This window comes from Hemicordylus capensis, chromosome 3, assembly GCF_027244095.1.
Source record: "Hemicordylus capensis ecotype Gifberg chromosome 3, rHemCap1.1.pri, whole genome shotgun sequence".
Taxonomy (NCBI): Eukaryota; Metazoa; Chordata; class Lepidosauria; order Squamata; family Cordylidae; genus Hemicordylus; species Hemicordylus capensis.
The window spans coordinates 190,845,273-190,861,555 of record NC_069659.1 but is presented as its reverse complement, the minus strand read 5'-3'; the positions used below and the strand labels follow the sequence as shown (position 1 = coordinate 190,861,555).

General features: G+C 40.7%; 1 protein-coding gene across 3 annotated transcripts in view; it reads right to left on the bottom strand.

Annotated features, from left to right (window-relative positions):
* Positions 1-16,283, bottom strand: part of FGFR3 (fibroblast growth factor receptor 3) — a 111,016-nt gene that overhangs the window by 44,863 nt on the left and 49,870 nt on the right. For all 3 annotated transcript variants that reach the window (XM_053308026.1, XM_053308027.1, XM_053308029.1), the window contains exons 4-6: positions 10,944-11,006; positions 5,528-5,697; positions 346-469 (exon numbers count right to left, since the gene is read on the bottom strand). In XM_053308026.1, coding sequence (XP_053164001.1) covers positions 346-469; positions 5,528-5,697; positions 10,944-11,006 — 357 coding nt within the window. The remainder of the gene's footprint in view (positions 1-345; positions 470-5,527; positions 5,698-10,943; positions 11,007-16,283) is intronic.

Genomic DNA, 16,283 nt, shown 5'->3' with positions numbered 1-16,283 from the left:
CCCCCGTAGTTGAACCGGTTCCAATGCAGGGTTCCAGACCTGTTCAGCATTCTAGGACTAGAACGCTGAACAGGTTTGTGCACATCCCTAGACCTAGCCAAATTGTGTTTCCATTCTTATGGTTTTGTAGGCCAATACAATATCTGCAGATTTCATGTTCTCATAGCATGATATGAACATCATGGAGACCCCAATCACAGACGATATCTATTTTCAAATCAGGTCTAATTTAAGAGGCAAGAGAAAAGATAGGTATGTTCAGAGGAAGCACATAGCGCTGGTAACCCAAACTAACATTGGGCAAGTGATGAGTTTTCTGACATGCAAGGAGGAAAGAACACTCACCAAGAACATCGAGCTGGTAAGTGTGCTGAATGACACCATATTTGTTCCGCACAACACAGGTGTAGTTGCCTCGGTCTGATGGAACCACACTCTCCATGACAAGGCTCCATTGCTGATGCCGTAACTGCAAAGAGAAATAAAAAATAATCACAAATTGTTCTTGTTTGCAGAATCCATCTCTGAAAGAGAGAGAAGTGAAAACATTGAATATTTTCCTGTGTTCTTACACCTTCAAATTAATAAGTTAGTAATAAAGCAGCTTTGAAACAAAAGAAGCCTGGCTGAATGTGAGCAATTCTTATCCACTATGATCTCATGTAAAGATAATTTCCTCCTAGGATGATAAATATAAGAGAAAGTGGGAAAAGTTTAACATACTGTTATCTCAGAAGAACAATAGTGTTACATTTGCAAACAGTTTCAACATATCATTGACTTTAGCTATTAAATGAATTTTCTATTAGTTTATATATTCCAATGCTATTATATATTGGGCTGTATCCAAAGTTAGTTAGTCATTACTACATTGAAATGAATGGATAAATTATCGCAATCAGCTTGTCTCACTGATTTCAATGGTGCTTAATGACCAAAAAAGAAAAAGAAAAAAGAAAAAAAGGAGGGGGGAAATTCTTAACTAACCTTCCTCAGGAAAAAACAACAACCCCAAACACACCACAAATACTCCATAAGCTTTTCCCCCTTGGCCTTCATATCTCTAGTCCTCTCTCACACACCCAACTCAAGGCCAGCAGCAGTCAATGAGCCACTTAGACAATCTGTCTGATCAGATTTTATGGAATTGCCCTAAGGGAATATGCCTGCCTGCTACATTTCAGACAGATACAACAAAGGGGCAACATTTTTGATGTATTTCAGAAGGTAAACAGACTTGCAACCTAAATGCTGCCTAAGGTTTAAACCAATGTTTAAACCTTAGTTTTTTAAACCAATGTTTTTTAAAAGCTGGTTGATTTGTTTTTATTTTATGAGATTATTTTTACTGTATTTTGTGAAATTTTAATGATTTTACTCTGTTTATTATTGTTTTTTTTTTAATTTTGTACACCGCCTAGAGATTTACATAACAAGTGGTATAAAAGTATGATAAATAAGCAAGCAAGCAAACAGCAATAAAAACTACAGGTATGACAGGGGATAACCTAGCTGGGCAGACTAAGCAGATTTCAAAAGGAGCTAACTGCTACTAAAAAGCTATCAATTCAATATCATACAAACACCCACTAAATAATATGCTGGGGCAACAAAGAATACATGTGGTGGAGGGTAGATTTATTTATTTGTTTATTTATTATTAACATTTATATCCCGCTCTTCCTCCAAGGAGCTCAGAGTGGTGTACATGCTCATTAGATGAAGCCAGTGTGGTGTAGTGGTTAGAGTGCTGGTCCAGGACCGGGGCGACCCGAGTTAAAATCCCCATTCAGCCATGAAACTAGCTGGGTGACTCTGGGCCAGTCACTTCTCTCTCAGCCTAACCTACTTCACAGGGTTGTTGTGAAAGAGAAACTCAAGTATGTAGTACACCGCTCTGGGCTCCTTGGAGGAAGAGCGGGATATAAATGTAATAATAATAATAATAATAATAATAATAATAATAATAATAATAATAATAGAAGATCAATGATTTGGAAAACAGATTTCAAAGAAAATGGGAGTCTGTCATCTGAGATTTGGCAGTTCTGGTTCCTTGGAGGGGTCCTAGAATGCCTGAATACTTCAAGGTGATTGGCTAGAAAACATCATTTAGATGCTGGAGGAATGCAGCTAGTTTTCCCATTAAAATCAGTGAGAAACAAATTAACTGGATGAATGTCATGGTAAAAGAAATACAATTTAAATGAATAAATACAAAAATAAGCAATAAAAATAAAAGCAAATGAAATGCTCAGCAATGAAAATTAGAGCAAATGGATTACCAAAATAAAATCTTGCATACCCTAATATATAACCCGTAAAAGTTTAAAATAAACAAAAACCACCTTTCTCATACTTCTTTTAAGGAAAAATGTGTTAAGGTTATTTACTAGAGGACACACTTCTGGGCAGTCACACAATGCTACTTCCACTGGAAAGCAGTACTTTAAAATTACGCAGCACTACCATAGCACTGGTGGGTCCTTTACACAGAAGTTCTATTACCTAATACAGATGTTCTATTACCTAATACTTGTCATCTTAATTTTTTTTGTCTAGCAAGTTTTCCTCAAATTTTTGGTATGGGTGGGGAATCAATTGTTACCCCAGCCAATTTATTCTCCATCCTTCCAGCATATCAAAACAAATGTCAAACTTTTGTCCCCATATGAAACCTTACTCTTTTGCCTCTACTACAGGCTTTTTTTTGTATGACTTCTATTATCTAGAAAGACATTTGAGTAAATATATTGATTTAAAGATACAAATGAAAATGGAGCACAGCAGCATGTTCCACCTGGTTTTATAAAGTACAAAAAGCCAAGCTATTGTGTCTCGTTGAGAAAAAAGATAGGAAGTGTAATTTTTAGTCACCTTCTAGACAGCCTCTCAACAAGTTGGTCAAGTATTATTTTGTAGTGGTGTCAGAATTCTAATGCAGAATCAAGAGGCTGGCTTGTAGTTATTCCAGATTAGTTTACTAAGTAAGCATAGCTCTTAATCCAATCCATGGGAGAGGGCTCCAGCCCTATTGACTTGAGTCAGATCTTTATCTATTTGTTAGCTGTGAAGGAACGAGACCTAAACCTCTTCTTTTTGTATCTAGGATTTTATGTTGCCATATTGTCTTGCTATTCACTGTGTTAAGAAATCTGTGCAGGGGTCAGAAGTTCATGGCTCCTGTTCAGCAGTTTCATTTTTGATGGTAATGAAATGTACTGGTTTGATTTTGGAGGGAAAGGGAGGTTTGATTGTATCGGCTATGTTTTGAAAAATGGAGGGAAGTTCACTTGAACTCTTCAGTTCTGTACTTCTTCTTCCAAACTGAACTGCACTCCCTTGGACTCTTTTCCCAGCACTCTTAACTTGTCATGCACATGAACTCTTCCTTTCCAGCCCTCCAACTCATACTGCACTTGAACATTTATTCACCTAAGCTTTTAACTAGAACTGTGGTTTAAAGCGTTTTAATGTTTTGTTTCCTGTTTTAATTTATTTTATATTGTTGTGAACCTCCCAGAGATGTAAGATTGGGACGGTGCACAAATAAAATAATAAAATAAAATAAAATAAAATAAAATAAAATAAAATAATAATAATAAATAAAATAAAATAAAATGCGTTCGTCACAAATATCAGTATGTACTGAACTCCAAATCCCTACATTCCTAACAGTGTGTGAAGCAATATTGTAAATATTACTTATCAACATGAATGCAGAACATATACTGATCTTTGGGACGAATGCATTATTTTTATTTATTTATTATATTTGCACACCGTCCCAATCTTACATCTCCGGGCAGTTCACAACAATATAAAATAAATTAAAACAAGAAATAAAACATCAAAACACTTATAAATCACAGTTCTAGTTAAAAGCTTGGGTGAATAAATGTGTTTTAAAAGACTTTTAAAAAGCTGTCAGAAATGGGGAGGCTCTTATTTCATCAGGGAGTGCATTCCAAAGTCTTGGGGCGGCAAAGGAGAAGGCCCATCCCTGTGTGGCAACTGCAGATGAACCTCTCCAGATGATCTCAATGGGCAGTGGGCTCATGGGGAAGAAGATGTTCTGTTAAGTACCCCAGGCCTAAACTGTTTAGAACTTTATAGGTTGCTAGCTGGGCTGGGCGAAGACCTGGGGACTGCAACCTGGCTGCCACAACCTGGGGACTAACCTGGCTGCCACATTTGACACCAATTGCAGTTTCTGGACTACATACAAAGGCAGCCCCACATAGAGTGCATTGCAGTAATCCAGTCTGGAGGTAACCAGCATATGTACTACCGTCCTGGGGTTTAATCTCAAGAAATGGACACAGCTGGTGTATCAGCTGAAGCTGACAGAAAACACCTCTGGCTATTGCCTCAACCTAAGACACCAGAGAGAGATTTGGAACCAGAACCACTCCCAGATTGTTCCCTCTGGGGGAGTATAACCCTGCCTAGAACTGGCAGAACAAAATTGTCTCATGAGTTCTGACCCCACACAATAAGCACATCTGTCTTATTTGGATTCAGTCTCAGTTTGTTATCCCTCATTCAGTCCATCACTGCCTCCAGGCAGGCATTTAGGGAAGCTATGTCTTTTCCTGATGGCTCTGACATGGAGAAATAGATTTGGGTGTTATCAGCATATTGATAACTCTCTCTCTCTATCCGTTCAGTCGTGTCCGACTCTCGGTCACTCACGGCATTGATAAAACACTACACCAAATCTCCTCATGATCTCTCCCAGCGTTTTCATGTACATGTTAAAGAAAATTTGAGACAGTATGGCACCCTGGGGGGTGCCATATAAACTTTCTGAAGAGCAACAGTCTCCAAGCAACACCATCTGGAATCTGCCTGAGAGGTAGGAAACCACTGCAAAGTAGAGCCTCCCACTCCTAACTGTTCCAGAAGGACACTGTGGTTGATAGTATCGAAAGCCACTGAGAGATTTAAAAGGACCAACAGAATCACATTCTGTCAATTCCCCACAGGAGATCATCCATCAGGCTGACCAAGGCAGTCTCCACCCCACCCCTGACCAAAACCCAGTTTGAAATGGGTCTAGATAATCAATTTCCTCCAAGACTGGCTAGAGCTGGGAAGCCACCACCATCTCAGTTACCTTGCTCAGCCATGGAAGTTGCTTAACTCTGAGGAATCTAGAGTTTTCAGACTTCTTCAAAAGCAGTCTAATAATTTCCTCCTTAAAACAGGAAGGCATCCTACGCCCCCTCAGAGAAGCACTTATAATATCTATCAGGCTTTTTACAGCAACCCCTCTAACATATAGTATAAGGCATGCTGGACAAGGGTCAAGAGGACAAGTCTTGGGAGCATTAGTTTTGGGATGTTTCCAAAACTGGAGATTAATCAAATGAATCACAATCCAGATTCTAATTTAATATTTTTATTGTGTAACTTTTATAGTCTTATATTGTTTTAAATGTTTTTTAAACCACCTGTTTTAATGAAAGGCAACATATAAATTTAACAATAAATAAATAAATAAATTAGCCAACTGATGCCTTACTTTGATGCCCCCAATCCGGTGTTCTCCTTTGAATTCTTTGTCATTTTTCAGCCAGTATATGGAAGGAGAGGGATTGCCAGCAGCTGGGCAGCGGAAACGAACTGTGTTGGCAGCAGGCACAGCCAGAAGCTTCCTTTCCATTTTTTCAGGACGGGTCCAATAAGGGGCAACTGTAGACAAAAAAGCAAACACACACATATATAGTTATTTTAAACTGGAATGTATACATTTTTGAAATCAGAGCATTAAAAAAAATTATTACTACAATTATTTATATCCTGATTTTCAACAACAAAAATTCAAGTAGTTTACATAGTAAGGGAAGAAAGATGATTCCTTGTACATAAAGAGGCTTACAATCTAAAAAAGGACACACAAGAGACACCAGCAAACAGCAAATGGGAGGGACGCTGTGCTGAGATGAATAGGGAATTGCGGAAACGTGTGCCAATTGGCATGCAGCAAAGGGACCTGTTATGTGTGATGTATGTAAATAATCATCAACTAGCTGACCCGAGCATCTGTATGCTTTGGGGCCGGCTGTTTTCCACTCCCTCCCCCTCCCTCTCTCCCCCCTTCCCTCCAAGCTCGCACTATCTTGCCCTCCCTCCCTCCCTTCTGTTCCTCCCCCTCCCCCCACATAGAGCCTCACCAGGCTGCAGGCGGCCAAAAAGGGCCCCGCCGCTGCCGCTCCTCCTCTCCGATGGAGAACAGGGAAGCCCCGCCGCCTGATTCCTTCCCACCCCAGGCTGTAACAGGTGAGTGGGCTGTGCCCCACCACTCGTTCCCCACTCACCCCTGCAGGCACCTCCAGGGCCAGTCTGTCCCACTGCTTCCCGCCTCCCGCTTTCTCCCAGCCCAGGCCGCGGCTGTGATGGCCAGGCTAGGGCTGCCGCCACCTCCTTACAGCTGTCTGCGGCCGCCATTTCCCCTCACAGCTGCAGCTCAATTCAACGGCCTCCTGCCGCTTGCTCAGCCAATCCCAACAACTCCCGCAGCCCAGCCAATCCGCTGGGTTACCGGGACGCATCCCCACAGAGGCACATCTATGGGGATTAAATATATGGATTTATTCCACAAACTGCCAAGGCTAAAATAACTTACAGAAAGCTAAGATCATTTCCACAGATAAATATAAGTACTGTACTGTATTTACTTCAAGAGGTTTGTGGATAAGTCATGCTTCTTCCCAAAACTGATTCAACTCCAAAATAATATCCATGAAATTAGGCATAAGAGTCATTACAGGCTGGCATCAGAATAAGTCCTCAGACTGTCTGAATGCACCTGTTCTAAACCCATTTTCAAGGCAATGCTGTGCTTAGCAGCCAAGCACCACAGAGAACAGAAAAACGTCAGAAAATAATTTCAGAATAATTGTTGCAGAGATACTTCAAGTAAGTGAAGATACTTGTGAATTTGGAGATACTGATGTTTGTACAAGACAGTTTTTCAAAATCTGTCTTAAGTAGAAAGCAGTATTTCTTGGCATTGCTAGAAATATTATAAAATGATTCCAGGTGTTCAGTTATAAATTGACTTCAGGTATTATGTAAGCGGGTGCATTGTACATTATTACGTCAACAGGAGCACATTAGCAAGCCTTGCCCTCATGCTCCTTCACCAAGACCCCCAGCTCTCCATGGATACAGTGTTTGTCTGCAGGGACAAATTGTGTACCAAGGGAGAGCTCCACTCCCTGATTAAGAACTCCAAGTGCCGGGTGATCTTTCCACTCATGGGCAAGAACTTGCAGGGTTAATCTTTGCAGGCAAATAACATATCCATAGAGAACTGGGGATCATGGCGAAGGAGCATATTGGTGCAGGGCTTGCTCCTAGTGGCATGGTAACCGTGTACATCATACACATTACATGCTGCTTTTAAAAGGCTTAAGGCAATAGTAGATGCAAACACATTCTACTATGTGGAAAAATTCTACAGTTTCCTTATAAGGAAACATTGTACAGCTGCATGTTTATTGTCACACTTAAAAGCTACCCATCATGGCACATTTCAAGTCAGAAAGACTCATGGTAAGATAATTTTTACTTACTATAGTGGGATAATTCAAATCATGTGAAATTTATGATTGGAAGAATTCAAAAGAGGATTCATTTCTGATATTAGAAATAAAAATCAACCCAATTTCTGAACTTTATTTGCATCCCATAGACTAATTTAGTGTGCAATATTTCCTGTCTTCTATGGTGCACAAAATCAGTTGGTTGCTGATCTGTAGGGAATTGCTGGCTTTCCGTTCTCCCAGCTTCTAAAGCTCAGCTCAGTTCAGAAGCCTCCCACCTTAAAGCTATATGCCACTGCATCTGGCACTCACTGAAGAAAAATTGAAAGCTTGGTGTATGTAGCATGGCTGTTCAAAGGTTAAGAGGGAGGGAGCTACTGAGTTCTAGTGCCTGATCTAGAACTGCCCTGTGATCTTCAGCTGTGGAACAGCCGGTGTTTGGACCTAGTAACTGCTTTCCTCTTCTTATCCTTGCACTGCACATGGCTGAGGGGGCTGAAAAAGCTCTGATAGAGTCAAGGGGGTTGCTGTCTCCCTTTCTCTCTCTGTGAGCTTATAGGACACTTCTATGTAGTGAGCTTAAATAGGTTTCTTCAGAAGTAACTGACACTCGGCATCAAGGTGTTACAGTATCCGTTAACACTGTTCAATGTCGAGGTCAACTGTCTTGCCTTCGGCATTGGTGGGGACTTCATCGGCATTGCTGCCGGGGAAAAGGAATCCACTCTCAATATTGATGCCGACTTAGGTGCTGATGGGGATAGTAGCTTCAGTGTTGATGATCTCGATGCCAAGAGAGATGCAGCAGACAAAGCTTGTGTCGATGTTGAAGCTGCTACCACCACAAGATCCTTCAATGTCAATGCGTGGACATGGATGGCACTTGCCGATGTTGAGGATGGATCTTTTGATGTCAATGCTGGTACTGAAGCCGCTTGCTTTGGTGTTGATTGTCTCAGTGTCAATGCGGTCGGAGTCGATGGTCTCGATATTGACACAAAAACTTCTTGTGCTGAAGTTGGAGACAGAGTTGCTTTTGATGTTGACGATTTCTTTTTCTTCATGTGTCCACAATTTTGTCTCCATGCCGTTTCGATGCTTTAGGAGACTTAAATGCCAGCGTCGAGGATTTAGACTGGGACGAAGCCTCAGCCCTTGAGCCATCTCTGTTAGAAGTCGGATGAGTTCCCTCTTTAGACAGACCAGGGGAACTTAATACATCATTGTAAAGCGCAGCCCTCAAACGAAGCTCCCGGTTGCGTTGCATTTGCTTTGAAAAGGACTGGCAAATCTTACATGCAGAGGTGTTGTGGGCTTTCCCCAGACACAGCAGACATAAGTCATGGCCACCTTACGAGGATAACTTCACTTTATATTTAGAACTACTTTTGCAAGTATTTTTATCCATTTTCTTCTCTAAGTGTTTAGGGTCATCCATTGCCATTCCGTATTCAAAACCAAAAACTATCAGTCTAATCGTTCACCTCAAATAGTTCATGCACTAAAACAGTTCAAAGGTCAACACAGCCAATACATTTTTTTATTTAAAAAAAAAAAATAGAAATCACTCAAAAGCTAGGAACCAGAACGAGGAGCCAGTGACCAAGGAACCAATCGCTACAGCAATCACAAAGGAACTGAAGTGCTGGCGCTTCCTCCTGCCTGAAATAACTACGTGGTCATGAGGCGGGGGGGGAGCAAACGTCAAAAAGAGCTGTGGTATTGCACCTTGACAGGCTTTGGTGCAGCCGCAGAACCCATTCTAATGGATCACGCCCCAGATCTATGCCTTTGAAGTGTCCTTATGTGTCCCTACAACTGTACCAAATTTGATCCAAATTGGTTACCACTTGCACCTCAAACGTCCACCATCGTGTCTTGTAACAATTTTGGTTCAAATTGGTTAGGCAGTCACAAGATAGCCCGGTTAGGTCTCAAATGTTCATGCATCCACCATCTTAAATTGGGGTGGATGACATCACCACAAACCACACCATCTAGGTGTCCCTATGTGTCACTCAACTGTACCAAATCTGTTTCAAATCAGTTAGACGGTACACAAGTTAGCCCACTTGCACCTCAAACGTTCACGTGTCCACCATCTTGAAGCAGGGTGGATGACATCATCACAAATTATGCCACTGAGGTGTCCCTATGTGTCCCCTCCAACCATATCCAATTTGGTTCACATTTGTCCAAGCATTGCAAAGTTGATAGACACACACACACACACACACACACACACACACACACACACACACAGAGCTGGATGATCTCATGAGCTTACTTTCCCTAAGAAAAGTAGGCTAAAAACAAGGCTAGTTAAAAGCCATCACAATAGCAGCAGTCAATCCTCATATTAGACAAAATGCTTTTAGCTCCAAGACTGAGATGGTTGCTTCAAATTAACACAAACACTCAAAATATTAAGGGCTTGTTGGTGACTGACCTTGCTTTGCCGCTACACAACTTTCCTGTTTCAAAAGAAGGATAGTAGAGCTGCAAGTCTATCTGTCATGTCTCCTGATATGGTTTGAAGTGTTCAGCATATTGTGCTTTTTTATTTTTAAATAAAAGGAGGAGGAGTTTGTATAGGAGTTAAAAAAAGAAAAACAGTTGTCCACACAACAGAGGGCATTACAGACATTGCCTATGTGCTACAAACAGCAGGAGCATAGTAAAATGGAATCTATTCTCAACCAGCAAAAGACCCAAGTGTCTTTGTTGTTGTTGAACCGAATGACAATCGAGTCAAGAAGATGAAAGAGAAAAAGGAGAAAGAACAAGGATAAGATTGGGAAGTCAAGTCCTAGAAGGTAGGTCTGGCCCTAGGGTTTTTGGCACCCTAAGTGAAGTTTGATTGTGGCACCCCTCCTCCAGATGAGAAATGTGAGCCCTGGCTTTAGCTTGAGGTAGAATGGCCAGCCCACACAGTTGACCAGCGAATGACTAACCCAATCTGGCTTGAGGATATCAATGGGAGAGTTCCTTGTCTATTATGGGGGCAAAACTCTAACACTTGAGAGATCAAAAGATGCTGCTGTTAATCTGGAAATTCAGTCTGACAGAATATATGTACTGTACCTCATGCTCTTCTGAGTGCAGTTCCAAGCAAACATTTTTACAATGAATGCTGAAAAATCACGGGGAAAGAGAGAAGTGTTTTTCAATACTGCTAAAGCTTTCTTATAGGTACTGAATATTACTAACTGGAAATGTTTCAGCTCAGCATTAATCATAAAAGATTAACTAATCTTTAATAGCAAAGAAGCTGAAATCACTGAAATCTACACATCAGTCTTTTATCAGCACTGGTGCAAATCCCATTAATTCCAAGATAGTTGATGTGAGAGCACTGGATTTTGTCTGTCTCAGACCCCAGACATTTACCTCCATCTTCAGATTCATCATCATCATCATCTTCATCTTCATCATCACCCGATGATGGAGAGTCTTGAAAAAGAAGGGAGAAAATAATGGAAATTATTATACTTTATGTAAATGACATTTTAAAACTCATTCCTATATCCACATGTTCTGATGCTGGAAAATTAATTGCCATGCATCAAGTTCAATGAATTTAATTATCTCATTTGGTGATTTTTTGAATATAGCTTGCATTTCTGCAGCTTCATTGTGTATACTTGCCATACAACAATGCACTATGAATACTGCTAGATCTTATGGATATGCTAAGTCAGCTATGGCCAATACATGGGTCTTTAGAAGTGAATGAAAGCCACAAATGGTGTGATCAGGTGTCAGTTTGGACGATACTTTCTCCAGCCACACCAGCCCATGCTCCAAGAGCATGCTCATCTTGTCTTTTCTGGATGCCCCGACCAGCCTGCTGGTGCATTACTTTATTATGTGGGGGTCAGTTCATTTTAACCACAGCTCCAAACACAACCCAAATGCTACTTAAAACTAGAATCTTCTACCCTGCCTCTTCCCTCTGCCGCCCCTCCCCCAGATTAGGCCCCCTTGATGTTTGCATGTAGACAACCCATTTTAGAATATAGGGTATACTTCATAGGACCAATAATTACTTCAGTATTTTTGGATTATTTACATTGACACAGGATGCAGTGGCTGACATGCACAGTTAAATGTAACATTTGTGCAGCTGCATAAAAGTGCTATTGTGCAAGCACAAAAATAGCATAAATGGAGTTGTGCGACACTACAGCCATTACACATATAATGCATAAATGTTATATTCCACCATCTGCATAGGAGGGAGTTAAGATGGCAACAATGCAACAGCTCCAGCCAAGTACTCCAGAGTATATTTGCTGATTTATTGTTTTTATCAATTAGTTTTAGTATAAATTTTATTGTCTTACTGCTATTACTCCCTATTTTTGGATGCAATAAGAGTGGTTTGTTTTGAACGAGATTGACGGCTGTTGCTGCCTTTTTATGCATTGGGATTCTAGCCCAGCTGAGATATAGGTCTGAAGAAAAGACTGGGTTCACCGACTCAACTGCCGGATACCCAGGCAGGAAAACAGTTGAGATTAGATCACATTTGGGTGAATGAGCTGGATGATACTATATTTATCTTCCCATAAATAACAAATTTTCAGTTTAGGAAACGTTTGATGGAGAAGAACAAACACTACCGCAAGATTCGACTTCCCCCATACAAGGTAAATCACAGCACTCTGTTGAACAATTTGATAAAAGTATATTTGAGATACTTTCCAAACAAGCTCTTACCATGGCAGAAATTGGATTAAATGTCTTTGAAAAACTTCGTGGGATGGAGAATAAGCTTGAAACCTTGTGTAAGGCAATTGATTTATTAAGGGGCAATGTGAAGGGAGAGAACCAACACTTGGAGCTCTTACTAGCTTAAATGACTCAGCTAATTTTAAACCTGCCCCTCAGGTGACGCACTCTGTGACTCATTCATATAATAGAGATATTGTTTCTGGTAGTATTAAACATCTTGTGTTTTGCAAAGGAATCAAATTGTATTTTGCATTCCTCATGGGGATTTGCACTGGAAACACTAGGACCCATATCAGCAAGTTGCTCAATCTTTGTGTCTTTTGCTAAACTGTAATGCTCCACAATTAGCGATGTGTTCATTTTTTTTGGCTGCCAAGAGACATTAATTACAAGAGGATAGTCATTCTATTTAAAGACTTTAAGACTCCCGACAATTTACTTCGATGCTGTGGGTACCTCAAGAAATTTGGTATTGTGCCTGTATGAATTTTTAAGGATATTACAGCCCTCGCTTTGCTTCAACAGAAGTATACTCTTCCTGCTGGAGCTGCTACAAAATATAGCTCTGAGCTTGGGAAAGAGAAATCTGACTTTTGTTGGCAGAATTCCCTACATAACATAAGAACTTGGCCAGGAGCTCCTGGCAGATGGTCCAGTCAGGTGGGCAGTAGCTCTAGTGAGACACTACCTAGATATTTACCCAGGAGAGAAGAGCCTCCATCTATTAGGACTGCTAAAAACTTTCAGAAATGGTTCAGGCTTATAGGAATATCCCTTTACAGCCTGTTAAGAACAATAATGACTTATCTGTGAGGGAGGGCATGCAGACTGGATGTACAGAACTTGTGGCAACTAATTTTAACTCATCAGCACTGACTACACATGCTTCATCTGATCTAACTGAATGTTTACCTGTTGGTTCTTCTTGACCTGAATCTACACCACTACCTAAACACTCTGTTTCGGACAGCTACTTAGATGTGCGAGCTACAGTGGACAATTATGGCACTGAGGATTGCAGGTACCTTCATGCTCCCCTCAGCCCAACCACGAAACCCCTGAGGGAGGCTTCATTTCTACCATTGGATACTTTCAGTAATTGTCCTATTCAATCAGTTGACCAGATGGAGTTATCAATGGTGGCCGATAAAAGGGTCTCATTGAAATCTGCCTCAGAAACACCCTTGAGGGCCTACAACTTTCACAGGATATGGCCTCTATAGAGCTCTGGGAGCTGGATTAAAGAGTCCATCTCAGCATTTTGTATGACCAACAGAATCATACACCTTCTAGGTCGCTAGCCCAGCAGCTACATGATGCTCAATTGACTGATGTTGCTAGCCCACCTCACTCCTTTTTGGGAATCCAGCAGGAGGTTGAGCTTTCTAAGTATGATTCTCCTGAACATCCTATACATGATTATTGTGCAGCCTCTCCTATTGAGGAGTCTGAGGCATCTCTAACATTTAACATTTAAATGTTAATCAGGTAGCCGAGGCTAATGGTGCATTGATGCATAACGCCATAATAACGATTTTGTCACTCCTTTGTCGTGGAATATTTCAGGGTGGGCAGCTAAAAAAAAAAAAAGGATAGCACCTTTATTGCATATTTATCTGGGTTTGATATTATATTGATCCAGGAGACATGTATGTCAATTGATATTGATCTAGAAGGGTATGGTTATTATGGACCAAAAGCTGACCCTGCAGTAAGTAACCAAGGGTAGGGGCCAAAGGAGGATTGGATGTGTTCATTTCCATGAAATTGTGGGGGGAAGTACTGGAACTTGAACCTCATGCTTCCTTTTCTAAGGCTATTATTATCAAATTTACTGGTTGCAATTTGTTGATCATCAATGTATACTCCCCCCTCCCGAAAAATTGCATTCTGAAATTAGAGTTGTATGGAGAGGTTTTGAGGTTTATGTTCTTATGAACTTCTTATGAAGTTCCAAAAATTCTATGTTGTTATAGCTGGTGATTTTAATGCTAGATTGGGCCCAAATGACAACACTTTATATACAGCCCATCAAAGATAGCCCCCAGAAAAGGACTGTCCCCTTCCAATCCAAACACGCCAGTCCAAAGATCGGGTTTGTAATCTCACAGGCCTTTGTTTGACTAATCTAATGAATTTTCTGGATTTTTTTTGTAATGAATGGGGCTATGGAAAACTCGAGCGAGGGGGAGTTTACTTAGTGGGCTGGGAGGAGGGCAAGTGTTTCAGATTATATCCTTGTATCATGTAACTTACTGAGTTTGTTGGATCATTTAAAGATAGATAACCACATAGATAGTGACCATCTCTCTTTGGTCCTTTCTCTGAAACCCCTTTCAGAGGGATTATATTTAGAGCATATTTACCAGACTGCCAAGGTGCCAAGATGGTGCCAAGTTCACTAGAGTGAAATAGTCTACCCGACTAGACGGACAATTTAAGAAGCTGTTGCTCTTGGATAACTTATTACAATGTTGGGCTACCTTGCTAACTGAGCACTCCAGTGATGGGGTACTTGATCAATTCCACAATCTTATTCAGTTAATTGAACAGCCCCTTGCCCAATGTGCTAAGAACAGATCTAATGGATGTAGAGGTGGTATTAGTGGATGGTTCAACCAAGATTGCCTTAATGCAAAGAAGGTCTTAGTTGCCAACTTTGAATTTTATAGGGCCAATACGAACTGCATTACGTTACAACATAGTCTCTATCAGAAAAAAACAATATAAAGCACTAATAAAAGGGAAAGAGAGAGTTGCACTTAGGGAAACCTGGGAGTGAGTTTGGGTCGCCTCTAGGTCTAAAGATACCACCACGTTTTGGAATATCACATTTTGGAATAAGGGGGCCCTTATTGCCCCAGTTAGAAACTCTACTGATTTGGCCTTCAGCTTCCATTAAAGAGATCACTAGTGACCCAACTCAAACCAGGTAAGACCCCGGGGTTGGATCAGATACCTTCTGAACTGTTAAAATCGAACATTGCATGGTGGGCCCCTGTACTTGAAATACTCTTTACTTATATTAATTGTACTCCCTGTATCTCAGAGGAGTGGGGTACAGCGGTGATTGTTCCCATCTACAAGAAAGGCCAATGCTCTGACTCTTCTAATTATTGACCAATCAGCCTGTTAAGTATTATTATTAAATTATATTCTAGGCACCTATATGTTAAACTCAGCTGGAACAGGAGAACATACTAAGGGACAAACAGGCGAGGTTTAGATCTAGTAGGTCGACTCTTGATCAGGCCCTAGTTCTACTTCTGGCTGAAAAGTATTCACCGCTGTATGCAGCTTTTATTGATTTTAAAGCAGCATTTGACTCAATTTTTAGAGAGCACTAGTGGAGTAAACTTTCCAATTTCTCCATTGATTGTTGGCTGCTCTCTTTAACCAAATGTTGCATGAGAACACCTCACTGAGGGTGAGAGGCAGTGTCCAAGCACATCAGAAGAGAGTAAAACAGGGATACATTTTGGCCCCACATCTTTTCAATCTTTATATAAACTCTCTTATATTGAATGCACGGATAACCCAGATTTCCACTCTCCTAAATTAGCCAGTAAATCTATCACAGTGCTGCTTTATGCTGCTTTATGCTGCTGCTCTTTGGGAACAGGGATTCATCCATTTTATTTCTTATTTCTCTGTGTAAACCGCCCTGAGCTATTTTTGGAAGGGCAGTATAGAAACTGAATAGATGATGATGATGATGATGCGCTTATTCTATCCAGAATATCTGTTGGCATGAGAAGAGCTTTTTGTAGGTTAGCTCAATACTGTGAAGAGGAATATTTCCAAAAGTCTAAGATCTTGGTTTTTGCTAAAACAAACAAACAAAAAAACCAAACACCTAAGAAACATGTCTGGTGGATTAATGTGGAGATAACTGATCAAGTAAGAACTTATAAATATCTGGGAGTGGTTTTCAATGAAAATGGCTCTTGGAGGGCCCACTGTGAGCATGTTGCAACTAACACTCAGAAGAGT